This window comes from Microcaecilia unicolor, chromosome 5 (genome assembly GCF_901765095.1).
Source record: "Microcaecilia unicolor chromosome 5, aMicUni1.1, whole genome shotgun sequence".
Classification (NCBI taxonomy): domain Eukaryota; kingdom Metazoa; phylum Chordata; class Amphibia; order Gymnophiona; family Siphonopidae; genus Microcaecilia; species Microcaecilia unicolor.
Genome location: NC_044035.1, coordinates 24,486,411 through 24,514,028, shown reverse-complemented (window position 1 = coordinate 24,514,028; position 27,618 = coordinate 24,486,411). Strand labels below are relative to the sequence as shown.

The following is a 27,618-nucleotide window of genomic DNA, read 5'->3' as shown; positions in this document are numbered from 1 at the left end:
CTGGCATCTCTTCCTTCTGAATTCCAACTGACGTAGCGACACATTGTTCACCCCTACTCTTTCCCCTTTTCCCTCCTTAGCTATTTCCCTTACCCTATTACGACGTTAATTGTTTGTTTGCTGAATTGTTGTATGTTTTTATAGATTGTTGTACGCCACATTGTGCCTGCCCATGGGTGGGAATATTGTGGGATATAAATGCTATAAATAAATAAAACAAGCTTCAGTTGACAACCAGTGAAGTTTACAAATTAACGGTAAGGCTCTCTCAAGCTTAGAGGATTTAAAAATCAGCTGAGCCACAGTATTTTGCAATGTCTGCAATCTGTGGTGAATCGAGGCACTGCATCCTGCATATATGATGTTATAGTAGTCCTAAGTGTGACAATAACAATGTCTGAATAAGTAATTGAAACATTTGCTTCAAAACAGGATCTGATTCACCTCAACTTCCATATTAGTTAGAAAACTTTTGCAGTCAACAGTTGCACATGTGTGTCAAAAGTTAAGTGACTACCCAAAGTTTCACCCAATATCTTCAAGTGTGAAATGATCTTCAGAATACTTCCGGAGAGGATGACTTATCAACAAAAATTTGGTCTTGTCAGTATTTAATTTTAACTTTGAAGACATAGGCCAGGTTTCCAAGCAATGTAAAGCTATTTTAACTCTGCTGATGACATTTGGTATTTCACCGTCAAATGGGATTGAAATTGTTATGTCATCTGCATAGATAAAAGGCCAGAGTCTCCAACGTTGATCCCAAGGAAATCGTCAACATTTCCACGTCGCTTGGAACATTTTGGATATTGCATTTCTGGCTTGGGGTTCAAAGGAACACAGAACACATGACGGCAGGTAAGGACCAAAAGGCCCATTCAATCTACCCATCCTCAGTAACCACTAATTCTTCCTTTCCTAAAGGATCCCACGCTTTCTTAAATTCTGACACAGTCCTCGTCTCCACGACCTTCACCGGGAGGCCATGCCACGCATCCACCACCATTTCCATGGAAGAGTATTTTCTTAGATTCCTCCTAAGCCTATTTCATCTTAACTTCATCGTATGCCCCATTCCAGAGTTTTCCTTCATTTGAAAAAGGCTCATCTCTTGTATACTAACGCTACTGAGGTATTTAAATGTCTCTATCAAATCCCCTCTCTCCCGTCTCTCTTCCAGCGTATACATGTTGAGGTCCATAAGCCGGTCCCTATATGTTTTATGACTGAGACTGCTTACCAATTTTGTAGCCGCCCTCTGGACCGACCCCTTCCTGTTTATATCCTTCTGTAGGTGTGGTCTCCAGAATTGCACACAGTACTCTAAATGGGGCCTCACCAGAGACTTATACAAGGACACTATCACCTCTTTTTTCCTGCCAGTCATCCCTTCTTACCAATATTATTTGGATTTTGCTCACACCTTTTTCAGTAGTAGCTCAAGGTGAGTTGCATTCTGGTATGCTGGGTATTTCCCTGTCCCTGGACGGCTCACAATCTAAGTTTGTACCTGAGGCAATGAAGGGTTAAGTGACTTGCCCAAGATCACAAGGAGCAGCAGTAGGAATTGAACCAGCCACCTCTGGATGTCAAAAGACAGGTGCTCTAACCACTAGGTCACTCCTCCACTCCTACCAGATGGCCCTTCTGCAATGTTACTCACAAAGATGTTAAAAAGAGCCAGCTTGAGGATCGACTCCTGCGGTACACCACTGATAACATCCCTTTCCTCAGAGCACGCTCCATTTACCACTACCCTCTTCTCCTTCCATTTAACCAATTTTTAACCCAGTCAGTCACTTTAGGTCCCATACCATGAGCACTCAGTTTATCAGTCACCTGTGTGGAACCGTGTCAAAGGCTTTGCTAAAATCCAAGTACACCACATCTAGCACATCTCCCAAGTCCAACTGTTTGGTCACCCAGTCATAGAAATCAATTAGGCTTGTCTGACACGACCTGCCTCTAGTGAAGCCATGCTGCTTCGAGTCCTGAGGTCCATCTGATTCGAGAAACCTCACAATCCTCCACTTTAGAAGTGTTTCCATTAGTTTGCTCACCAACGAGGTCAGACTGATAAGTCTGTAATTTCCAACCTCCTCCTAGCGTGACCATTATGATGTTTGAAAGGTTGCCGTCAAAATCATTGAGAATATTGAAGTGTGTGGAGTCCTTAATGTATGATTTAATTAACCAGATGTAAGGTCGTAAAAAATAAACAAACTTGGACAATGGTTCATGACTAGAACCATTGCTGGAGGCAATGGGCCTTTTGGGGGGGGGGGGGGGGGGGTGTCTTTTGTGGACTAGTAAGTTTTGGGTAATATATAGATAGTTGGTATAACGATTTAGAAAATAGTGTTCTTTTGGGTTTAAATACCCAATCTGTGTGGCAGAATCTACAATTTCAGCTATTTCTCTTTGTAAAACTAATGTGGGATCTTAGGTTAATTGAACGTAGTATTTCCTATCACTCACTTGTTATTAGTATCTAGGTCTTATTAAATAAAATGGGACTCATGCTAAAGTATCACGATTTAGTGGTAAAATAACACATCTTAATGGTAGCCCATGTTGATAAGTTTTCAGGGTACAAATTAGCTTCATAATATTTTAAACACCGCCGGTTACAACTTGTACACTGGCAGTTACCAGAAAAATGAATGTTACTACCAAATAATTCTCCCCCCTCCCAATTAGATCAATCAGATGGCCACAGCTCCTGATTCGCAAAGGCTGAAACTGTTAAGAGAAGTTGCTGGAACCAGAGTGTACGATGAACGCAAAGAAGAGAGTATCTCCTTGATGAAAGAAACAGGTAATATATTAAATCTAGCAGGGATGGGCAAACCTTTTGGCTTAGGAGCCACATTGCCTGGTTTGGGAGGCTGGTGTGGTTTGAAAAGTGGGTGAGGAGGAATTAGGTATTATGCTGGAAAAAGAGGAAGATGAAAAGTACATAGACTATCACTATATGGAAATAAAATTCACATTTGCCCTTTCCATACCGGTTTCCAAATTATGGGCCCTCTAGTCAATAGGTGATGCTGGTATAGGTGCTGGTCAGTAGGGGTGAACTTGTTAATTACAATGTTCAAGTCTCTTGAGCTGTGTTAATTTTCAGCTGTGGAATTTAGGAGGAACGCTCCAATGACTTGGGCATATTTCATTAGAAAGGGTATTCCTTGCCACCCCCAACCCACATAAATATGAAACAAATGGGGAAAAGCATTGAGGAAGCAAGAACAGAACTTTTGGATTCAATTTTGGAAAAATACTTAAAAAAAATATTTTTCTAAACTTAGCAGTGGTGCAGATAAAGATTCTGATGAGATCATTATATGCTGCCTGCTTTGATTTATGAGTAGGATGCCAGTTCTCTCCCCCTATGCTGGAAAGGATGTAACATGGTAGGAGATTTTCATCATATGTGGTGGGGGTGCTCAAAAATTCAATCTTACTGGACCAAGGTCCAGAAAACTGTCGTATCAATTAGTGGGGTACACCTCCCATTATAATATACTATCTGGGGTGAGAGGGCCCAGTGCAGATCCCTAAGTGTACAGAATGACTTATCCAGTGCCTCCTAGTGGAAACATGGTGGCCATTGGATAAGCAATGAAAAACTAATTTATCCCCAACTGAATTGGAGTGGCTAAACAAAATCTTGAACATATATGCAATTTCGAGATTCTCATGAGCTACGACATAAGAAACATGACATCCGGCAGGTATGCTTACCCTATAAAATAATATGTGACCTGAGAATATGGGAAATAGACCGAAAGTGGTAGTCAGTCAGGACATGCTGTATATGGGTAGGTTGGGACTGTGTGGGTCATGAAGGAAGGAAGTTTGAGGTTAAACTGGAAAAGGTTAATGTGTCCAACTTGCTTGTAGAAAAGTTGTGCCAGGATACCAATGCATTTTGTATTGTTGGGAGGTTTGAGTGGAATTTTTTTCAATAAAAAGAAAGTGGATACTAGCTCTTGCAGGCTAAGAGACCTAGCATACAATTCACTTGAGCTGTCGATATCAGTCAGAGTCCTGAAAGTAAGATTTTAATGGTGTAGCGATATTGCATGTCTTAAAAGCGATTCCTTTTCGTCCAGACCAGTCCAGAACTGGGTTAAATCCCTCTACCAGCAGAAGGAGACAGAGAAAAAAAAAAGTAGCCCCAAATAATTCGCCTCTTGAGGGTATTGTGCAGCCTGGAATGATCAGTATCTTTGTCTCCAAGCGGATGGTAGATGATAGTGCAGCTCCTTCTTGGTGCTTTCTGTTGGCTGTCCTGACTTGATTTGTTCTTGATGTCAGTTGAGCAAGGGGTTTATGCTGGATAAATTTAGTCATTTCTGACCTGGAGGTTCTATTTAAGCTACGATGATACTTGATGGTGTCGGGTCCCTCATCCCCAGTGATGCTGGGACCTTCCCCCCCCCCCCCCCCCCCCCCCCCCCCAAATCTCCAGCTACACTCCTTCCCTATATGGCACATAGAAGGTGTGAAATGAGACTAAGGACAAGGATGGTTATTTTATTCCACTGTATGGGACTGGCAGTCAGCTGTCTGGCAAGTATGAAAATTCTTACACTCGCTTATACAATTTCTTGGTAATCTGAGGTAAGTGGGTCTTTATTTCACTTTGTCAGCAATTTTTCTCTTCGGAAACTGATGTTCCGTGGCTTTGAGATAGGTTTATTTGTGATTGGCTGTTGGCTATTGCTAATGGTGGAAATTCTCCACACGTGGAACCCCCATTTTCTGTTATGGTGGTGCTATTTGTTGTTTATTTTTGTGCAGCTTTTTATATCTTTAGCCTATCTGAAGACTTTTCTGTATGTATGTGTATTTTAAGACGATCAGAAATTTTTTTCTTCCTGCTCTTGGTTGTTGGTTTTCTGTGACGCCGGTTTTTCTTTTCCCACCGGAGTTTTTTCACGCAAGGCAGCCCAAATAGCTCTTAGTGTCCCCTTCAGACAACTGGCCCGTCTCTTTCCAACCTGCGGTGAAGTGGAATTTCTAATTCTCCAGGTATTATTGATCATTTGATTCTTTGATTTTATATATGAGACTGATTGCTGTCAAATTCTGCTGCCTTTCTGTATCCAAATTCAGTTGCTACACATTTGTTTCTAGAAGCCGTTTCAGACAGGTTTTGTTTTACCTTGATTTTTTTTCTATCCTAGTGTGCTTTGTTAGCAGGTCTGCAGTGTCTCTTCTGCTCTGTAGCTGGGGATTTCGTGTTGTTGGGCTATATATGTTTATCCAGTGTGTTTATGGTACATTGGGAATGTCAGCAGATCTCCACTACATTCAGAATTATTTTTTGATATCTTGGTTGTTGTCCACAGTTCTCACTTTGTTCTTTTTTTAATTATTATTATTATTTATTTCAAAAATATATATCAAGAAAACAATCTTGAATGGAAATTTTTCATATCAAGAAATAATTCCAAAAGGTAATAAAGAATGGAAAACTAGGCAATTATACAAAGCCCTAGATATGAAAATTGCAGACCACAACAGGAGGAGATCCAAGAAAAGAAAAGAAAAGAAAATTCAAAAAGTAAACATTATAAATATAGCAATTAGGCACTGAAAACTCCCAACCCATTGTGTTGACACCGCCTTGAGTGAATTCCTTCAAAAACATTGAGTGAATTCCTTAAAAAAGGCGATAAATAAATCCTAAAAAAAACCCCAATGAAACCCATCATATTTATAACTAACCTGTTCAAAAAGGCATACCCCACCGATCCAACTTAAATGCCTGATCCCTGCTACACAACAAAACTAAAGTACTTAATGGACAAAACGCAACGCTTCCGATGTACGTTTCCCTAATGTGGTTATGCCACATGAACTTCATCTTACCACAACATCACTTTGTATTTGTTCTCACCAGAGTCTGCAAACGCCTCTCCGGTACTATGTTTGTTTGACAATATAAAAAAAAAAAAATTATTAGTTTCCCATACTCTTTTAGTCTTTTTTGCCATTTTAAAGTTTACTTTCTTTTTCTCGCAGCCGACCTTTAGGTCGCTCGGTCGGGTTCTCCCCTTTTTCTGCACTTCCCTTTTGGCACAGTCGCGTCGTTTGATTTTGCCGAGGCTGTGTTTTCTTCCATGTCATCAAAGACACCCAGCGGCTTCAAACGTTGTACTCGGTGCAACCGGACCTTCTCAGGTACGATTACCCACGCTTGGTGTATCCAGTGCCTTGGGCCCGACCACAGCCCAGCCGCTTGTAGTCTGTGTCTTCATATGAAGAAACGGACCCAAGCATCTCGATAGGTTTAACGGGAAAAACGTTTTGGAGCCGGGTCTGGTCATTCAACGTCGACATCGGTGCCGAGGCCGGCGTCGACATCGACAGGAGTATCGACGTCGGGGAGCAAGGTAATGGCTGCTGAGAGACCATTTCGCGCTGGGAGCAGTGAGACGTTGAGTGGGTCTCCACCTGTCTCGAGGCCTCTTGCTATGCAGGCCCCCCGGGACTGACCTTCGTCGGACCCGGCCCCGAGGAGACATGAGGATTCCATGTCTTCCTCATTGGTACCGAGGAGTCTCGATGACGGGCGTAGAGCAAAAGCTAAGAAGCACCGTCATCGTTCTTCTTCGACGCGTGGTACCGGGAGCTCAGGGGCGTCGAGAGAGTTGGCACCCGAGAAGCATTGGCGCCAAGAGGACCGCTCCCCTTTGATGCAGGAGATGCCGATGCATCGGTCTTCAGGCAGCCCGGTACCTGCTCCTGAGCCTCCATGGATTTTGACACCGCCTGTTCCACTGGCCCCACAGTCTTTTCCGATGGCGGCTCTTGACGAACGTATCCGAGTCTTGTTTCCAGAACTTCTGGAAGGCTTACTGCGACAATCAGCTTCGATGTCGGGGGTGCTTGTGTCCCCTGTGTCATCTGCTGTAGCGGTGCCTGGCCCTTCAGCTGTGGCGAGGTCTCTGACCTCGGTGCCACCTGCGGCATCTGCGTCGGCTGCCACCCAGGTCAACTCCCCTTCGACGTCGGGGGAGGAAGCTTCGCCGCAGTCGGATCGGGCGTCGACTTCTCGACATCGCCACGGAGGACATCGTTCCTCGGTGTCGAGACAGGTCCAGTGTCAGAGTACTTTCACTCAGGTTGTGTCTGACACTGAGCAGGAGCGCTCGTGGGAATCAGAGGAAGATCCCAGGTACTTCTTTTCCGATGAGTCTTTTGGGGTGCCCTCTGACCCTTCTCCTCCGCTGGAAAGATTATTATCTCCACCAGAGAGTCTTTCTTTCTCCTCTTTTGTCCGGGAAATGGCTACGGCTATTCCTTTCCCTGTGGAGGTTGAGGATGAGTCCAGGTCTGACATGTTGGAGGTCCTGGATGATTCTTCTCCACCTAAAGAGGCTGTGGCAGTCCCTCTCCATAAGGTACTGAAGGAAGTCCTTATGAGAAACTGGTCCGCCCCTCTGTCTGGCCCTGTTGTTCCCAAGAAAGCAAAATCCCATTATCGGATCCACGGTGAACCTGGAATGATGAGGTCCCAATTACCCCACAATTCCATGGTGGTGGATTCCACTCTCAAGAGAGCCAGGAGTACTAGAGACTATGCTTCGGCGCCCCCAGGCAGAGAAACTAGGACTCTTGATTCTTTTGAGAGAAAGGTGTTTCAGGCTGCTATGCTCGCGTCCAAGATCCAATCTTACCAGCTCTTCACGAGCATACACTTGCGGGACTCGATAAGTCAACTGTCCAGCTTGGTTGATGCACTCCCTGTGGAGCTGGCCGAGCCTTTTCGCCAGGTGGTTAGGCAGCAGAAAGCGTGTCGCAAGTTCCTGGCCAGGGGTACTTTTGACACTTTTGACGTAACATCCAGGATTGCTGCTCAAGGTATAGTGATGGCGCAGACTCTCATGGCTGCGTGTCTCTGACCTGAATCATTCGGTCCAGCAGCGGATGGTGGATGTTCCTTGCCGGGGGGACAATCTTTTTGGAGAAAAAGTAGAGGATCTTGTTAACCAGATTAAAAAGCATAATGATGCTGTGTATTCTGTCTCCCACCGGGCGCCTTCTGCCACAGCCTCCTCATCTAGGAGGTTTTTTGGAGGGAAGAGAAGTGCTCCGTATTCCTACTCTAGGAGTATGTACACTCCTGCTTCTCGGCAGCCTGCCCAGACTCAGCCCCAGCGCGCTCGTTCTCGTCAACAGCATGCGTCTAAGGCCCATTCTGCTCCCCAGCAAAAGCAAGGGACGGGCTTTTGACTGGCTCCAGTTCAGCATAGCCTCTATCAAAGTGTCCGTGCCGGACGACTTGCCGGTAGGAGGGAGGTTGATGTTTTTTCACCAAAGGTGGCCTCTTATAACCTCCAACCGGTGGGTTCTTCAGATAGTCCAGTTAGGATACACCCTCAATCTGGAATCCAAATTGCCCACCGGGAACTCATTCTTACAGCCCCCAGCACAAGCAGGTACTTGCAGAGGAACTCTCCGCCCTTCTAAAGGCTAATGCGGTCAAACCCATTCCACCAGGGGAAGAAGGGCTGGGATTCTATTCCAGGTACTTCCTTGTGCAAAAGAAAACAGGGGGGATGTGTCCCATCCTAGACCTAAGGGGCCTGAACAATTATCTAGTCCGAGAAAAGTTCAGGATGGTTATTTTGGGGCGCTGTTGTGGTGGTATTTCACAGCACTGTTCAGAACAGCGTCGGAGTCTTGATCATCTGGGCCTGAGAGTGACAGAATGGGGACAGGGTTTCAGGAGTGCAGGAAGAGGTGCCGAAAGAGATACGGACCGTGGTGGTGGTGGGGGGGGGGGGGGGGGGTCAGGAATGCAGGAAGACATGCCAAGAGCTTAATGTGTCCATACGATCCAGAATCTTCTCTTTAGAGGCTTTAATGTCCTCTTGGATTCTAGAGAGAAATTTGCGCAGTTCGCTTGAAATACCTTTTTTTTTATGGGGGGCAGCCGTGTCTCTGCCAAGGAAACTGCTGAGTCTGAGTCAGATGGGGATACAAGTGCCGGTGACTCGTGGTGATTCACTGCCTTGCTCGCTTCACGGCCTGTCAGTCTTTCCGATTCTTTCTTCCGGGCAAAAGAAACTTTGCTCATGTTTGCAAAGATTTAATTAGCTTCACAGGCAGCTTTTAATTCACTCGGAGGAGCTGATGGCATCAGATTCTGCTGGTAGATGGGTGCGAGGATCAGGAGCAAAGAAGCTAGGCTACCATCTCGCACGGTGACGTCACTTCCTCTTAATATTTTACTTATTGACTTTTTTGTAACCAAGGCCTCATTTCCAACCTTTACCCCTGTTTGATTTCATTTAATTCATGTACACTGCTTAGGTAAATCTAACTTATAGGTGGTATATCAACTTAATAAACTATAAACCATTTCTATCTGAACGTTCCCTGCTCATGCTTCTGGCTGTGTATATAGTTTAGATTGGAGAATTTGTTCCTTACCAGTGAGTTCCCTGGGTAGATTCTGGGTTTCTTCTTATTCTGTTTCATCATTTCTGGTTGTATATGTAACCTGCTTTGGATTGAGTATACTGAAGTGTCAGGCTGCACCACTCCTTATAGTGGTGATGTCAGTGGAATTTTCACACAGGCCTGGTGTTAGACATTTAGGGGCCCAGGGCAGGAAATGGAAAGGGGGGCCACAAAGCCCACTTGCAGGCTATTTTTTCTTCAGCTTGAGTCAGGCCTGGGGACCCCTGTGACATGGGAGCCCAGGGCAATTTCCCTGTTTGCCACCCTCTAACACCGGCCCTGATGATCATACTTCCAATCTGCTGGTACGGGGACACACCCCATTGGTTCAGACTGGTCAAGCTGGAGTCAAGGAAATGAAATTAATAGGTAAGAATAATTTCACCTTTGTCCAATGTTTATGTTCCATTTTAGTTTCTTTTATTTATTTTGTTTTTGTGTTTTGTGTCAAGAGGGAAAACGAGAAAAAATCAATGAATTGCTGAAATACATTGAAGAGCGATTACATACTCTGGAGGAGGAGAAAGAAGAACTTGCTCAGTACCAAAAATGGGATAAAATGAGAAGAGCCCTGGAATACACAATATATAATCAGGAACTCAATGAGACGCGTGCCAAACTTGATGAGGTAGCATAGAACCTATGAATTTCAGCTATCTATAGTTTTCTGGAAGTGGTGACTGATTTGTAATACAAATGAGGGTAGAAAATTTCAGGCCTGGGCCTCAAAGGATCTGCTACTACTGCAGCAGAATCCAGTCCAGAAATAGATGCGGTGCATGGCTGGGCCTGTTTCATGCCCATTTTGAAGACTAGATACCAAAGGTGAAGGGAAAGAGTAAAGGGGCGAAAGTTATTGGGGGGGGGGGGGGGGGATTTCTAAAACAGAAACATTTGAGCAATAACAATTTTTTTTAAGGTGGTATATTGTGTAAACCTTTCATGTGCAGAAAATGACCATTTTAAAAAATTGAAATGTCACTCTCTTTTTTTTTTTTTTTTTAACTGTTTTGCTTCCTCCCACAAAAAGGGGTGAGTGCGCCAGGGTAAAAGATTTGTCATAATCTTACTCCCTAGTTAGTTAAAGACTTGCATTTCAGAGACTCTTGAAAGCCCGCAAATGGTTCCATTTTATACAGTGTAGAAGTGGAAAATAATGTAGTTAATTAAGGGGTCTTTTTACTAAGGTGTACTAATGATTAGCACACACTAAATGATAAGACGCCCATAGGAATATAATGGGCGTCTTATTTAGCACACGCTAAATCCATTAGCACATTTTAGTAAAAGGCCCCCTAAGTTTGTTGATAAGTTTTTGTGTGCTGTTTAATTTCAGCTTTCTTCAAAGCGTGAGACCAGTGGAGAGAAATCAAGGCAACTGAGAGATGCTCAACAGGATGCAAGAGATAAAATGGAGGTAGGACATAGAAGAGTCAACCACTAAAACCAATTCAGTCATTGTCATTCATCAGTAGATAAGCTTCAGTATAACTTCTGCCTCTAATTATGTCCCATGCTTTTGATCTTTTGCCTGATACCTAACCCAAGATTTTAGATCTTCAGTTAACCAGCTAACTCATTCTTGTTACTGCACATTTTAAGATACAACAAAAAAAATAAAATCTGGAAATCTGAAGAAGTGTTCAGAGAAATATACACTAGTATTGCAAAAATAAAAATTTCATTTCGTATCATAATTATGTCTTCATGTGTGGCATCAGCAAAAATACAGTGGGAAGTGGGCCGATTCTCAAGAGACTAGGACAACAGACTAATGTTTATAGTAATTTATTGAAGACTCAACACAGAGTCGTATTTCGGCCACAGGCCTGCCTCGAGAGTCTTGTTAGCTGCGTGAATAGGTAAATCTCCGAAAGATAGTTTCCTTAAAATGTTTATGGTTTAACACCTTTTCAGCTCCTTAGCTGATTTTTTACTAAAGATCTTTTTTAAGACCAAGGAAACTATCTTTTGGAGATTTACCTATTCACGCAGCTAACAAGACCAACTACGTACTACAGCATTTTAAAATTTACTACTCCCCAGAAAGAGTAAACTTTCTAGACACCACAATTTACATCAATAGCGATATACAAACATCTATGTACATGAAGCTTACGGACAGATGCATCTACCTCCACAATTCCTTCCATCCTTCACATACAAAAAAAATCCATTATACACAGCAAAGCCAAACGATCTTCCGCAGATACATGGCCTACTGAACTACGGTCTGGGTCTCATGGAGGATCAGTGCCCCTTTGGTCTTACGGCTTGGCCATTATAAAGGCTTGGTTGAGATAAAAAGGTCATTCTGATTCGGTCATTGCTACCTTGATTCAGGCTTGAAAACGCTGTACATCCATGACGTATGCGAGGGTGTGGAGGACATTTGAGGACTGGTGTTCTGAGCACAGATTATCTCCCTTCTCTCTACTCATCCTAGCATTTCTCCAGGAATATCTTCAGAAAGGATTGGCAGTGGGTTCTCTAAAAGTTCAGGTTGCGGCTTTGACCTGTTTCAAGGCATGACTACAGAAGATGTCTCTTGTGGTTCACCCAGATATAGTTTGATTTTTGCAGGCAGCGGGCTGTACGCCGTGTGGAGAGTGGAACCTTCAAGCTCTTCAGAAACCTCCTTTTGAGCCTCTCAGTAAGGCCTCCTTGAAAGATCTTATGCTAAAGACGGCGTTCTTGGAGACTAGTGCGTCAGAACTTAGGGTTTTGTAGCTTTAGTTTCTCTCTCTTGTCGGGATCCCTTTCTTCGCTTTTCGGAGGCGGCGGTCTCCCTGCGCACGGTACCTTCCTTTCTTCCAAAAGTGGAATCAGCATTTCATCTCAGCCAATCTGTGGAGCTTCCATCCTTTGGCAGAGAGATTGAAGAGGCTCAGTATTCTCGGATGTGCGTAGAGTCCTCATTAGGTATCTGGAAGTCACGAATGAGTTTCACAAACCAGACACTGCTTTTTGATAAACAGAAGCTTGGCCTCATGGCTTCCAAGCCCACAGTTGCTAGATGGCTGAAGGAGACTATTGTATCTGCTTATTTGCTTGCAGGGTAACAGGCTCACCAGGCCTTGCGGGCTCATTCAACGAGGTATACAGTGACATCATGGGCGGGGAGACTACTTTACTGCCTCTTGTGGCAACGTGGTTCACGCTCCATACCTTTGCCGAGCACTACAGGGTGGGTGTTGTGGTGAGCTTGGAAGCCAGTTTTGGGGCATTGGTCCTCAGGGCAGCTGCGCCAGGATCCCACCCACTCTAGGGATTGCTTTTAAACATCCCACAGGTTCTGGAATAATGGGAAGCTATGTAATGGAAAGAGGAATTTGGTCTTACCTGATAATTTTCTTACCATTAGTCCTTCCCACTATTCCAGAGCCCCGCCTGAAGTTTCTGAGATGTTTATTTGGTGCAAGGAAATGGGTCAAATAATGACTTTCACCTTGCATGGTGCTTTCTGCATATCTCTTGTTCTCTACATGTTTTCTGATCTGGTTAGTGTTAGATTGGTGAGTTGTTTAAGGTTGTTGTGTTTATTCTGATTTTCTCCTTACTGCTTGTCTGCATAAATACTGGATGCCAAGAGAGAGATGTCTCAGCTCAGTATTCAGTTCTCTATCTACTTCCTGCTGGTTGATGGAAGTCCCACAGGTTCTGGAATAGTGGGAAGGACTAATGGAAAGAAAATGATCAGGTAAAACCTAATTTCTTCATTTTATTTTTTCCATCTGTTTTTCCATCTGTTTTTCATCAGTTCTTTCATCACCCGATAGAGGGGTCCTTTTACTAATGTGCGGTAACAGATTTAACGCTTGCTAATGATTAGTGCATGCTAAATGCCGCTCAGCCCATTATATTCCTATGGGCTTCTTAGCATTTAATGCATACTAAGTTGTTAGTGTGCACTAAATCTATTAGTGCACCTTTGTAAAAGGACCCCATAGTCACGTCTATAAATTTTAATTAAATTAACTCCATTTAATTATGAATTGAGAATTTCCTGAACATGTTGGAGCTAGTGTTCATTTTGATCTGGTTATGTTGCTACATCTGAGTCTTCCTAGATACTTAAATTCATCTTCTGATGCCAGTTGTTTAATGAAACTTCTATTTGTTAGCTGTAAACCATCTTCTATGGTTTTGCTTCCTGTACTGTAGTCATCCATGTTGCACTTTTTTCTAATCAAGGAGGAGGTGATCCACCAAGGTGGATGAACACTAACTCCCACGAGAAAACAACAGTTAAAAGGAAGTGGGAAGTGGACCAATGACTCCAGGGAGACGGGATACTGATGTATAAAGTACCACTTTATTCACAGACTCGACACAGTACCGTGTTTCGGCCACAGGCCTGCCTCAGGAGTCTTAAATGATTCTGGTACTAGGAATCGTCTGAAAGTTAGGTGGTCTTGAAAAAGACCTTTGAATGATTGAAACAGATACTTTAAAGTCTCTGTGTAGTCTGTCAAAAGTAAGATTCCATGTAGAATCTCAACTAGGGAAAGGGAAATGGGACTTGATATACAGCCTTTCTGAGGTTTTTGCAACTACATTCAAAGCGGTTTACATATATTCGGGTACTTATTTTGTACCAGGGGCAATGGAGGGTTAAGTGACTTGCCCAGAGTCACAAGGAGCTGCAGTGGGAATCGAACTCTGTTCCCCAGGATCAAAGTCCACAGCACTAACCACTAGGCTACTCCTCCACTCCAAAAAGCAAAAGGAAGGTGCAACCACATAACGAGTAGATTACCACCAAGGGTGCATTGAACAAGGAGTAACAGAGAGATTTAAAAACAAAACAAAAAATGGAGGCAACGAATATAAATCTCTTGCATAATCATTGTGGAAATCGTGAAAACCCAACAGGCTGAGGGATCCCCAGGACAGGTTTGGGGATCACTGCACTGAGATGACATCTCAGAATGTTGAGTTTGAATATTCTTCAAGTTCTTTTCCCACAGAAACAATTATTTATTTATTTCAACTCGAGCACAGGGAGGGCTTTCAATTAAAATGTATTTAAAATAAAAACTTTGTGGTAATTTTTTATGTCCTTATCATGTAGTAAATTGTTGTTATTCGGTTAAAGGAGCCCTCTTACAGAGCTACAGTAAGCACTAATGTGTGTTTAACCATGGCAAAAAAATGGCATCCTGCGGTAATTTTGGGATGTGTGCATGTTACCCATGCACTAAAAAAGAAAAAAAAATTTTTAGCGCTGGGGGCTGGTGTGGGGGGCAGAGAGTGGACGCGTTCTGCACTAGTTGATTAGCACTTGCTTAGTGCATGAGCCCTTGCTGTCTGCATAATGGGTGGTGGTAGGGGCTCATGCGCTAATGGCAAAATTAGCGCATGGCCATTAATTTAGAAAAAAAAAAGAAAATTTGTCCTTTTTACCCCAGCAGTAAAAATGGCTTTAGCGGGCTGGGAAAACCCACATAAGGATGTTAAGGCCACTTTTTACTGCTGTTTGATAAAAGTAGTGAATAAGTTTTGATTCATTTAGGTTTTTGCCCACACACAAAAATATTTTCTTTAAGTACGTTTTAAACATATTGGTATTCATGTCAGTGTTGGCAAATGAAATATGAATGAGAGGTTGAGGTGTTTGTTTTTAATGCTGCATTGTAAGAAACAGTGTGCATTACTTTTTTTTGTAGGATATCGAGCGACAGGTTCGAGAGATGAAAGCAAAGATCTCTGCCATGAAGGAAGAGAGAGAACAACTAAGCTCTGAGAGACAAGAGCAGATTAAGCAGCGGACCAAACTAGAGCTGAAAGCCAAAGACTTACAGGATGAATTGGCTGGAAACAGCGAGCAGAGGGTAAATAGTGAACAAAATCTGCATTGCAATAGATATACTTATGTGAACAAGTAGCTTTGCTAGTACCTGAGAGAGAAGTTTGCGTCCTGAACCTGTTTTCTACTATTCAGAATTCCTGGGAGACCAGTATCTAGCCAAATTTGGGGTAAATACTTAGCAGCATGAGCAGTAACTGTGGTGTATGGTCAAAGATTGTCACCACAATGGGGAAAGGGAAAATACCCAGGTAGTTGGAAATGATGGCTTGTAAAACCCTAGTAGAGCCAAAAGCCCAAAGGAGTAGCAGGAAATTGCCAGGTCATTCCAAATAGGTAGATGGAAAAAAGATTTTACCAGCTTAAATAAAGTACTTATGGCAGAATTTTGTGGAAAGGGTTTAAGTGTGAAAACACAAATTCTCCCTCCTAATGCAGCCTAGTGTTGTGGGTCATGAAGAATCCCATCTCATAGTGCTGACTTACACATGTAGGCTTGTTAGTGAAGATGTCTTTTGTACGCTGCAGGCTTTTGCACTGTGATGCTGCAAGATTCTACAAATCACTCTTCTCTGTTTCTGAGTTCAGCCTTTAGCCAAGGGTTTATTTTTGAACTTGTGTTTTTTGACAAGTCACATGTCCAGACATATACTGTACCTACACTTAGAGCTCTGGAATGAGGGGGCATACGACAAAGTTGAGCGGTAATAGGCTTAGGAGCAACCTGAGGAAGTATTATTTCACAGAAAGGGTGGTGGAGGTATGGAATGGCCTCCTAATGGAGATGATGGAGTCGAGGACTGTTCCAGAGTTTAAAAAGGCATGGGATAAGCATGTGGGATCGCTTAGGAACAGGAAGAATTAGGGGTTAAAGAGGATGGGCAGACTGGATGGGTCATATGGCCTTTATCTGCCGTCATGCTTCTATGTTTCTCTGTTTCTGGAAATAAGTGCTTAAATTTGATATTTATCTCTGGCCTGGAGGTTTAACAGAGGGTATTTATTCCACTTTAACAAAAAATATTTTGCCCAATTTACTACAATTTGTAAATTAAAAAGGTGAGTCATAATTTATTCCACATTTTTGTTTGTCTTTTGTCATGTGTTAAGTAAGAGTAGTTGTCTGTTTTTACTTTCAGAAACGTTTGCTAAAGGAGAGACACAAGCTTCTAGAAAAAATTGAAGAAAAGCAGAAAGAACTGGCAGAAACAGAACCCAAATTTAATAGTGTGAAAGAAAAAGAAGAGAGTGGAATTGCAAGGTCTGTAGTCTGGGCAGTTTAAAATAAAACACTGTATATCAAGGGTAAGAATGAACAAAGCAGTGGTTCATTCGAATGACTGGATTTTCACTGTATTTTTTAAAGACAGGGATCCCCAAACCTTTTACATGAAGGGGCTATATAGAACATTTCAAATTGTCAAGAGAGCCAAATGGGAGTAGAGACCCCCTTGGAGAACATTTGATAACTGGGCACGAGAGGGGACCATATCGGGATCTTTCGGATCCCTCTGGCAAAAGAGGGAGGCAGGATCCCCAAATAACACTTCCTCCTCCTCCCTTTCCTATACATCTGCCCCTTGGAATGGTGGGTAGTTGGCAGGGTTACTACTACTACTTATCATTTTTATAGCACTACAAGACGTACGCAGCGCTGTACACTTGAACATGAAGAGACAGTCACTGCTCGACAGAGCTTACAATCTCTGTCCCACTCACACCACCCTGATAAATGCCTCTCTTTCTTTTCTTCTCCTCTTCTTACCCCCTTCATTCCAGTCTTACCCATTCTTACTTTTCCTTTTTTTCTGTCTCCTCTTACTCCTTACCTCTTATTTCTTCCCCTGCAAAACCAGAGCAGAGGAGACACATGCATGCAAACTCTTTGCTTTGAATCACTGAGAGAAAGAAACACCAATATGTACCATTCATCTATCAGCTGTGCAGCAGTGTGGTATGCATGCACATTGCTAATGCTGCCTAATAATAGGGCACACACTCCCAGTCCTGCATCTTTGGAGCAAAGAGAGAAACATCTTCCCTAGTAGTGATATGTGCTCATCCGGGTGATGAATACAAGGTAGTACTGAGCTGCAATTGTGAAGACTAGAGGTAGTTGAACAGGTTCACTTGAAATAGATTCGACACTCCCGAGCCTCAGAAGTAGTGGCAGCCTCCGCTCTGTCGCTTTTGCCTTGTTTTTGAAGCTTTTGCTGCTTCTTGGCAGAAGTGAGGAGGATCTGAGCAGTGAGAAGTCTCTGCATAGAGTGATAGAAGGGAAGACTGCTGGAAATGAGCTGGGCTATTCCACATTCTGCTTATTGAAATCTCCAAACTGGAGACTGAAGGAAGGAGAGGGCACTTAGGCAAAAAGTCTTGCTCTGTAGGTTGGATCTGATTTGGGGACGGAAAGCATACAGGGCCGTAAATTTGCCCCAAAGGCCACGCTTTGGCGACCGTGATTTAGGTCTGTTTATTTCTAGTTTATAACTTGCCTTTCCACAAGTACTAAAGGTGAGGTACAGCATTCAGTTCCCACAAGATTACTTGTTGTTTTGTTTTGTTTTTTTCATTTTGGGTTGGATAGTATTTATCAAAATAGAAACTATTCTCTAAAGCAGTATGTCTTTTCCTTTCCCATTGTACTACTACTACTTATCATTTCTTTAGCGCTACTAGACTCAGCTGATAGATTTATGGAGGGTAGGATTTGCGATTGGACCAACCGATAGATGGACAAGCATAGGCAGAAATTTGGAGCACTTAGCTTGTTATAGAGAACTTGTTTAAAAAAATACAGTGGGGGAAATAAGTATTTGATCCCTTGCTGATTTTGTAAGTTTGCCCACTGACAAAGACATGAGCAGCCCATAATTGAAGGGTAGGTTATTGGTAACAGTGAGAGATAGCACATCACAAATTAAATCCGGAAAATCACATTGTGGAAAGTATATGAATTTATTTGCATTCTGCAGAGGGAAATAAGTATTTGATCCCCCACCAACCAGTAAGAGATCTGGCCCCTACAGACCAGGTAGATGCTCCAAATCAACTCGTTACCTGCATGACAGACAGCTGTCGGCAATGGTCACCTGTATGAAAGACACCTGTCCACAGACTCAGTGAATCAGTCAGACTCTAACCTCTACAAAATGGCCAAGAGCAAGGAGCTGTCTAAGGATGTCAGGGACAAGATCATACACCTGCACAAGGCTGGAATGGGCTACAAAACCATCAGTAAGACGCTGGGCGAGAAGGAGACAACTGTTGGTGCCATAGTAAGAAAATGGAAGAAGTACAAAATGACTGTCAATCGACAAAGATCTGGGGCTCCACGTAAAATCTCACCTCGTGGGGTATCCTTGATCATGAGGAAGGTTAGAAATCAGCCTACAACTACAAGGGGGGAACTTGTCAATGATCTCAAGGCAGCTGGGACCACTGTCACCACGAAAACCATTGGTAACACATTACGACATAACGGATTGCAATCCTGCAGTGCCCGCAAGGTCCCCCTGCTCCGGAAGGCACATGTGACGGCCCATCTGAAGTTTGCCAGTGAACACCTGGATGATGCCGAGAGTGATTGGGAGAAGGTGCTGTGGTCAGATGAGACAAAAATTGAGCTCTTTGGCATGAACTCAACTCGCCGTCTTTGGAGGAAGAGAAATGCTGCCTATGACCCAAAGAACACCGTCCCCACTGTCAAGCATGGAGGTGGAAATGTTATGTTTTGGGGGTGTTTCTCTGCTAAGGGCACAGGATTACTTCACCGCATCAATGGGAGAATGGATGGGGCCATGTACCGTACAATTCTGAGTGACAACCTCCTTCCCTCCGCCAGGGCCTTAAAAATGGGTCGTGGCTGGGTCTTCCAGCACGACAATGACCCAAAACATACAGCCAAGGCAACAAAGGAGTGGCTCAGGAAGAAGCACATTAGGGTCATGGAGTGGCCTAGCCAGTCACCAGACCTTAATCCCATTGAAAACTTATGGAGGGAGCTGAAGCTGCGAGTTGCCAAGCGACAGCCCAGAACTCTTAATGATTTAGAGATGATCTGCAAAGAGGAGTGGACCAAAATTCCTCCTGACATGTGTGCAAACCTCATCATCAACTACAGAAGACGTCTGACCGCTGTGCTTGCCAACAAGGGTTTTGCCACCAAGTATTAGGTCTTGTTTGCCAGAGGGATCAAATACTTATTTCCCTCTGCAGAATGCAAATAAATTCATATACTTTCCACAATGTGATTTTCCGGATTTAATTTGTGATGTGCTATCTCTCACTGTTACCAATAACCTACCCTTCAATTATGGGCTGCTCATGTCTTTGTCAGTGGGCAAACTTACAAAATCAGCAAGGGATCAAATACTTATTTCCCCCACTGTACCATTTGTTGGCTGTGTGTATATGGGAGGGTTTGTTTTATTAAAATAGTTTGACTTTTCCAGTTGTTTCACTATTGCAACCTTCAGATTTTAAAATTATTGCATACCTTATATACTTGAATATAAGCCCATCTAAATATAAGCTGAGATAACATTTTTCCCCTAAAAAGGGGGGGAATTATATTCAAGTATTCCTTTCCCATGGTGACTGGCATTTCTTTTCCTTTTCCCTGTCCATCCTCCTCCTGCGGTTACTGGCACTTCTGTCTTCCCTCCCCTTCCCCCACGGTTGCTGGCATGTCTTTCTTCCCCTTCCTCCTCTCCCCCCACAAAGTGATTGGCATTTCTCTTACCAGCAAGCCTGGACGCTGATGCTAACATGGGAGTAACTGCAAGCAGGGCCCATCCGCAGCCTTGAGAATCTGCATGCTCGAGGCCTGCTGGCTCCCCCTCAGGAGTTGGCAGGCCTCAAGCATGCACAGATGCTCAAGGCCCTGACCGGCCCTGCTTGCAGTTACTTCCGCGTCAGTCAATGTCCAGGCTTGCCAGTAAGAGAAGTACCAGTCACTTTCAGAACGCTGCCGCACGTCTTATATTCCGCCAGAACCGATATACTCGCATCACTCCTCTCCTCAAGTCACTTCACTGGCTTCCGATCAGATACCGCATACAATTCAAGCTTCTCCTCCTTACCTACAAATGCACCCGGTCTGCGGCTCCTCACTACCTCTCTACCCTCATCTCCCCCTGTGTCCCCGCCCGTAACCTCCGCTCACAGGACAAATCCCTCCTGTCAGTTCCCTTCTCCACCACTGCCAACTCCAGGCTCCGCTCATTCTGCCTTGCCTCACCCTTTGCCTGGAACAATCTTCCTCAACCCCTACGCCAAGCTCCCTCCCTACCCATTTTCAAATCTCTGCTTAAAACTCACCTCTTCAATGCCGCATTCGGCACCTAACCTCTCATGAATATTACCTACCAGACGGACTCTACACTTGTCTTTAGATTGTACACCTGTCTTTTTAGATTGTAAGCTCCTTGAGCAGGGACTGTCCTTCCATGTTAAATTGTACAGCGCTGCGTAACCCTAGTAGCGCTTTAGAAATGTTAAGTAGTAGTAGGGGGGGGGGGGAGACGTCCCAGTCACCCCCCTCCCTCCAGAATAGCTTTGGAAATCTGCAATATACCAAAAGCTGTTGATCGCTTTTGTAATATCTACCAACTCCCAGCTCGAAAACATAACATTGATACAAAAAGAATACGTTCTGCTTAAATGATGCATGCCTTTGTAATTAGTAGTGTCTTGAGTCAGATGGGTCCTATGCAGACAAAAGTAGCTTCAAAAATTAAAACCAGACTGTTTTTTGAAGAGGAGCAATATGAAAGAAATAGTGGATCCCCTAAATGCTGTTCAGATGGTGATGGATACTCTTAGTACAACTTACTAAGTAGAAATAATGTTTGAAGAATAGCATGTACAGGACTTAATTTAGGTTAGTTGTATAGTGTTTAAAATCATGAGTACTAAAGCCATGTTATTACAAGGCAATGTTTATATTGCTTTAACTATAGTTGTCTTGCATATCTGCAAGCAGATTATTTTCCATATGTTTTTCTGAATAGAGGGTATCAGTTTTTTTGAGGAGCTGAATCTAATTTTTTTTTATATATATAGTTTGCGGGGGGGGGGGGGGGGGAGAATGTGCTGGCTAGCTGAGATCCCAACTTTTGGGACCAAAATCCTCGGCTTATAGTTGAGTATATACAGTATATTCTCTCCCTGTTTTGTTTCCTGCACAGGCCTGCAGGAAGATAAATTGGTGCTGCAAACTCAGTTGGTCAAGGCTGGCAGCAGGCTTTGTAGCTGACACCAGGCAACATTTTCCAAATTGTAGTTGAAAACTTGGAATCAACATCTAGCCAGATATTATTGAATTAAGTAGGAAATTCAAAGTGCTAAACAAAAATAAACTGAACTGACTCAGTATGTACCTTATTAATGTTGCACGTGTAGTGAAAGGATTTATCATAAATGATGATTTTTAAAGAATTCCTTTTCATCCTGCTATAGCAGTCCAGACCAATGATTATGTCACCCTACCCAGCAGATATAGGCAGAGAAACCTAACTCCCCTAGTGACATCACTGGTAAGGAGTGGTGCTGGTTGGGCAGGATTCTTCGATATTGGCCTGACTCCCCAGGGCACAGTTAACACCTGATGCCCAATGGTCGAGTCTTTTGCCTGATGGTAGCTCCCAGTAATCAAACCACAGACCTATTTCGCTGGTTGAGCTTTGAGGGCTGTAGCTCCTAAGCATATGGGCTTTCACTAGTTATGGCTGGCTGGCAGGTGTTCTGTAGGGCCTCTTCTAGTAGGATAAGTAACTTTTATTGTTTTTTGTCTCCCCATTTTTTCCTTACCTCCTCCCCTCAAATCTTAGATGGGCCTTTTTAGAGCATGGGATTAAAAAAGAAGTCAATACAGAAAGGCTTCTGTGCTGTCTTGTGTCCCACAATAAAGTTTATAGGAAAAAAAAAAGAGAAATCAATGAGGAACTATAACTAAAATACCAGGGGAGGTGCAACTCCAGGAGTTCCTCAGAGCTGGTTCTGTGCGTCTTGGGTCTGCAGAGCCGACTGGCCACACTGGATCCATTCAGTGTTGGACTGCCAGAATTCCACATGGCCCAGTGGGGGGGCGGGCATCATAGAGGGTGGTTTGGCACATGACAGGAAGGTGGAGTTGCTCCTCAGCATTGGTGTGTAGACTGCAGCCGGGGGAGGGGATGTAAATGGCAAGAGCTGTGATGTGCTGGACTCAGCATCTTCCAGCCTGCCAGAAGTGGCTCAGTTGGAGTTGGGCATGGCTTTTCATTGAAAGAGTAAACAAGGCCAAACCTGTCTAATTATGTCTCATTAATGTCTTGTTTTTGGCGCCTCTTCATTACTAGCCTATTTAGCACAGGCTTAGCCTTTTTTAAGCTCCCTATGTAAATTTAAACAGGCCTGTAGGATCATTCCAGGAATGAAACAGAAGTCCTACACCGCTGACTTCAAACTGAATGTCATTGCGAGAGTAGAAGAAACAAGCAGCAGAGTGGCAGCAAGAGAGTTTGAGGTTGGAGAGTCGTCTGTTAATGAAAGGAGAAAAAGGAGATTGAGAAAATGAACCCAAAAATGTGCACATTGTGGGCCGAAAGCGAAATGGCCTCAATTGGAGAATGACTTGAAGGAGTGGGTGTTTTCTCGGAAGGAACAAAATCAAGCTATCTCTACTGTCGCAATTCAGATCAAAGTGAAGCTTCTGGCAAATGAAAGAGGCATCCCGGATTTCAAAGTGGGTTTCACCTGGATTTCTAGATTCATGAAAAGAAATGGACTTTCAGTAAAAATGAGAACCACTGTAGGCCAGCGACTTCAAGATGATCAGTAGCAAAAGTTGATCGATGTCCATGAATTTGTCTACAAAGAAATTTCTGCACTCGGTATCTCTGCAATGGATGTTATTAATATGGACAAGGTTCCGGATGTCTTTTGACATCCCAGCCACCAGGACTGTAGCTGCTTCAGGTACGAAAACTGTAGCCATTTCAACCACTGGACATGAGAGAGCTTGCTTCACTGTAGTCTTTGGAGTGAAATTAAAACTGATGGTAGTTTTCAAGAGAGTTAGAATGTCCCATGAAAAAATGCCCACCAGTGTGGTTGTCCATTGCAATAAGAAGGGAGGTATGGACTGTGACCGTATGAAAGTATGGGTAGATCAACATTATAGGGCCAGACATGTTTGTTTGTTTTTTTTTGTTTTTTTTTTAAAGAAGTCCTTACTAATTTTCAACGCCACGGCTGGCTACAAAGAAAAAAAAACATTCAAAATTATATAAACTCCACTGGTGCCCATACAACTGTTTTACCTGTGGCCTTACCTATAAGCTATAGCTGCTAGGTACAGTGGTTAACCATCTGTTCAAGACGTCTGTGAGAAGAGAGTGGGATGAATGGATGTGGTCTGGGATTCACAAATTCACACCATAAGGATGACTGAAGCAGGCAACGTTTTCGGAAGTCTGCAAGTGGGTAACTTCTGCCTGGGGGAAAACAATGCCAGAAACCTTTGCAACAGCTTCAGAAAGGCTGTGATTATCTACAAGCAGAGTGAGACAAATTCGGATACCAATAGCAGAGGTGAAGATGCCAATAGCAGTGACGATGACATCACTTCAGAAATTACAGAAGAGCATCTACAGGTGGCTATTAGATATTTCAACGATGACAGTGAAGTGGGAACAGACTTTGAAGGGTTCAAGCAGTCGGATGATGATGATTGATGATGACTGAACTGAAATTGGCCTTTATTTAAATTGAACTGAAATAGCCATGCCTACATTTCAATGATGACAGTTAGGCAGGGAACAGACTTTGAAGGGTTCAAGCAGTCGGATGATTGATGATGACTGAACTGAAATTGGCCTTTGTTTAGATTAAACTGAAATAGCCATGCCTATAGTCAATCAAGCCTTGTCAAAATTCAAGCTTTATTAAATAAAAAAAATTACAAACTACAGCTCGCTATTTCATTTGTTGGCAACTTGTAAAATAAAATTGGTATAGCGCACTCTTTGAGATACGCTAAAAAGACTATAGTGTGCACATTATTTGAATGAAAATACAGTAGTTCCTTCCATTGGTGCAGGGGAAGGCAGTCCAAGTAATGTCTGACAAAGCAGTCACAGCAGCGTATGTGAGCAAGTATGGAGGAGCTAGGAATGCTGTAGTGGCATAGGAGATCAGCTGGCTTTGCAACTGAGCGGAACTAAGGATTTCAACAGTACATATTGTGGTAGTGGAGAATACTCAGGTGGACTTTCTTGGCAGGTAGCCTCTAAACCCTTGAAAGTGGGAGCTGAGCACTTCAGCCTTATAGCTGATGGTGGAGCATTGGGGGCTTTTACTCTTCAATTTGATGGTGATGTGGCAGAATGCAAAATGTGCCCTCTATTTCAGCCACAGGAAAGAAAGGGGAACAGCAAGCATAGACACAGTGGTGTAACCCTGGCCCCTGATCAGCCAGGTTCTCTGAAAGTTTGTGAGTCATCCTGATGGCTCCGCATTGGCATTGAAGGCCCTGGTACACAGGTCTGATTCATTTGTTGGTGGGTGCCCCTGTGCCATCACCAAGGGGACCAGAGGCAGGGTCTTGTCTTGATAGAAGATTCAAATGCCTTGTGGATAGCATTCTTATGTGAAAGGATTACTCATCATTGGTTAGAATTACCGTACTACAAGCACGCAGAAGTTCTACATCCTTGGCATATGCCTGGGTGAGGTGACTGTTTGAGCTCTGGTGTTCAGATCTTGTCTTATCTCCCTGGAATGCGGGGCTGTTCTCCAATTTTAATGTTTCGAAAGGTGGGTTTGATCAGAGGGGCCTTAACTTCCTTAAGGTTCAAGTAGCAATTCTTTCTTGTTTCAGAGGTAAGGTGAACAGTGTTTCCTTGGTGACTTAGAAGGATGTCATATGGTTCTTGTGGGGAGCTGATCATATTCAACCACTGTTGCAGGCCACCACAGTAGGATCTTAACTAGATGCTCTGTGCCTTTAGTCCTACTTTTGTATAACTCAAAATAAATTCACTGTAGGGTATGTTATTATGTGTAGTCTCCAATATTCTAGAAACTACATCATAATAGAGACCACATAAGTACATAAGTAATGCCATACTGGGAAAAGACCAAGGGTCCATCGAGCCCAGCATCTTGTCCACGACAGCGGCCAAGGGCACCTGGCAAGCTTCCCAAATGTACAAACATTCTATACATGTTATTCCTGGGATTTTGGATTTTTCCAAGTCCGTTTAGTAGCGGTTTATGGACTTGTCCTTTAGGAAACCGTCCAACCCCTTTTTAAACGCTGCTAAGCTAACCGCCTTCACCACATTTTCCGGCAATGAATTCCAGAGTTTAATTACACGTTGGGTGAAAGATTTTCTCAGATTTGTTTTAAATTTACTACACTGTAGTTTAATCGCATGCCCCCTAGTCCTAGTATTTTTGGAAAGCGTGAACAGACGCTTCACATCCACCTGTTCCACTCCACTCATTATTTTATATACCTCTATCATGTCTCCCCTCAGCAGTCTCTTCTCCAAGCTGAATAGTTGTGCCTCCTTAGTCTTTCTTCATAGGGAAGTCGTCCCATCCCCGCTATCATTTTAGTCGCCCTTCGCTGCACCTTTTCCAATTCTACTATATCTTTCTTGAGATGCGGCGACCAGAATTGAACACAATACTCAAGGTGCGGTCGCACCATGGAGAGATACAATGGCATTATAACATCCTCACACCTGTTTTCCATACCTTTCCTAATAATACCCAACATTCTATTCGCTTTCCTAGCCGCAGCAGCACTCTGAGCAGAAGGTTTCAGTGTATTATCGACGACGACACCCAGATCCCTTTCTTGGTCCGTAACTCCTAACGTGGAACCTTGCATGACGTAGCTATAATTCGGGTTCTTTTTCCCCACATGCATCACCTTGCACTTGCTCACCAACTATTTCAGCATTATTTATTTATGTGAAAGGTGCTCAGTGTCAGTGTGTTTATCCTGCTATTGGTTAAACTGCAGTTATCCCATCATAGCAGCACGGATTCTGATAATAATTGTCCAATATTCATCAAACTTCAATTGGTCAGATGAAAGAAAAATGACCACTTGTCTGATCGATGATTTCGCATGGTGCTTTTTTTCAAGGTTATCTTCCAAAACCCTATAGTAGGATCCAATGTAATTTTTCTGTGTGATGATTAAAATCCAAACCCACTCAGTGTCCATTCAAACAAAAAATTGTTTTCAATTCAATAACAATGGTCCATGTTTCACCAACTAGCATTATCAGGAGACAAGACTTAAAAATGTCCAGTTGCTATCGGTGGTCAGCATTTCTTTAAACGGGCTGCTGCAAGCTCAATTAACCCTGGATATTCAATGCCAGTCCTTGTCCAGGTACTGACACTGAATATCCAGGCGCAAGGTGGCTGCTACTGCCGCTGAATATTGGCAATGCCTCAGTAACTCCTGGCTCCGCCCCGGACTGCACCAGCACTTATGGATAGTGCTGTGGTGGTCAGAGCAGATACTAAGCAGAACTATCTGGTTAAGGGATGCTGAATATTTGCTCTAGGGCCAGCCAATGTGATGTTACTAGTCAGGAGCCTCTCCTACCCAGTTAAATCACTTTCAGTATCGACCTCGGTATTTATTGTGGCTATCTGCTCAACCAGATGGGTCTCATCATGGCTGACCTTTACTTGCAGGGATCACTATTTATCATTCACAGCCAACTCTTTTTCTGTTCACATGGTACTTTCCTTCTTTCATAAGATTGTCTCTCCTTTCCATATGAATCAGGTAGTTTCTCTTCCAGTATTTTTGAAAAGTATGAAGACATGGTTGGCCTGGGTGCTTCATAAGTTTGGCTATTCACCTGACACAAGATGACGAACTCATTCCAGAAGTCCACTCGGCTCTTATTCTTGTTTAATGGTCTATTCAAAGCGGAGGCAACTTTCAAGTTCTCTTTGGCACACTGGATTAAGGCAACTATTCAGGCAGTATATATGTTCAACCAGAAGATAGTATCGGCAGGGCTCATTCTACAAAGTCTCTAGTGACCTCCTGGGTAGAGGCCAGGTGGTAGCTCCGGAAGATATCTGCAGGGCAGTGTCTTAGCTGTTACTGCATTCCTTTGCGAGACACTGCAAAATTGATGCCTGGGCCAGGCTTAATAGTTCCTTTGACAGAGCAGTGTTGGAGAGAGCCTTGTCTTCCTCCCAGCCTCAGGAATACAGCTTTTGTACATCCTATTGGTCTGAACTGGTCTAGCAGGAAAAGGAAACAGAAATTTGGTCTTACCTGATAATTTCCTTTTCTTGATGCC

The 27,618-nt window shown here is 43.4% G+C and overlaps 1 protein-coding gene across 1 annotated transcript in view; it reads left to right on the top strand.

Annotated features, from left to right (window-relative positions):
• SMC3 (structural maintenance of chromosomes 3) overlaps positions 1 to 27,618 on the top strand; it is a 190,643-nt gene that overhangs the window by 51,053 nt on the left and 111,972 nt on the right. Inside the window, exons 8-12 of the mRNA XM_030202767.1 lie at positions 2,701 to 2,818; positions 9,930 to 10,105; positions 10,814 to 10,894; positions 15,147 to 15,311; positions 16,426 to 16,547. Coding sequence (XP_030058627.1) covers positions 2,701 to 2,818; positions 9,930 to 10,105; positions 10,814 to 10,894; positions 15,147 to 15,311; positions 16,426 to 16,547 — 662 coding nt within the window. The remainder of the gene's footprint in view (positions 1 to 2,700; positions 2,819 to 9,929; positions 10,106 to 10,813; positions 10,895 to 15,146; positions 15,312 to 16,425; positions 16,548 to 27,618) is intronic.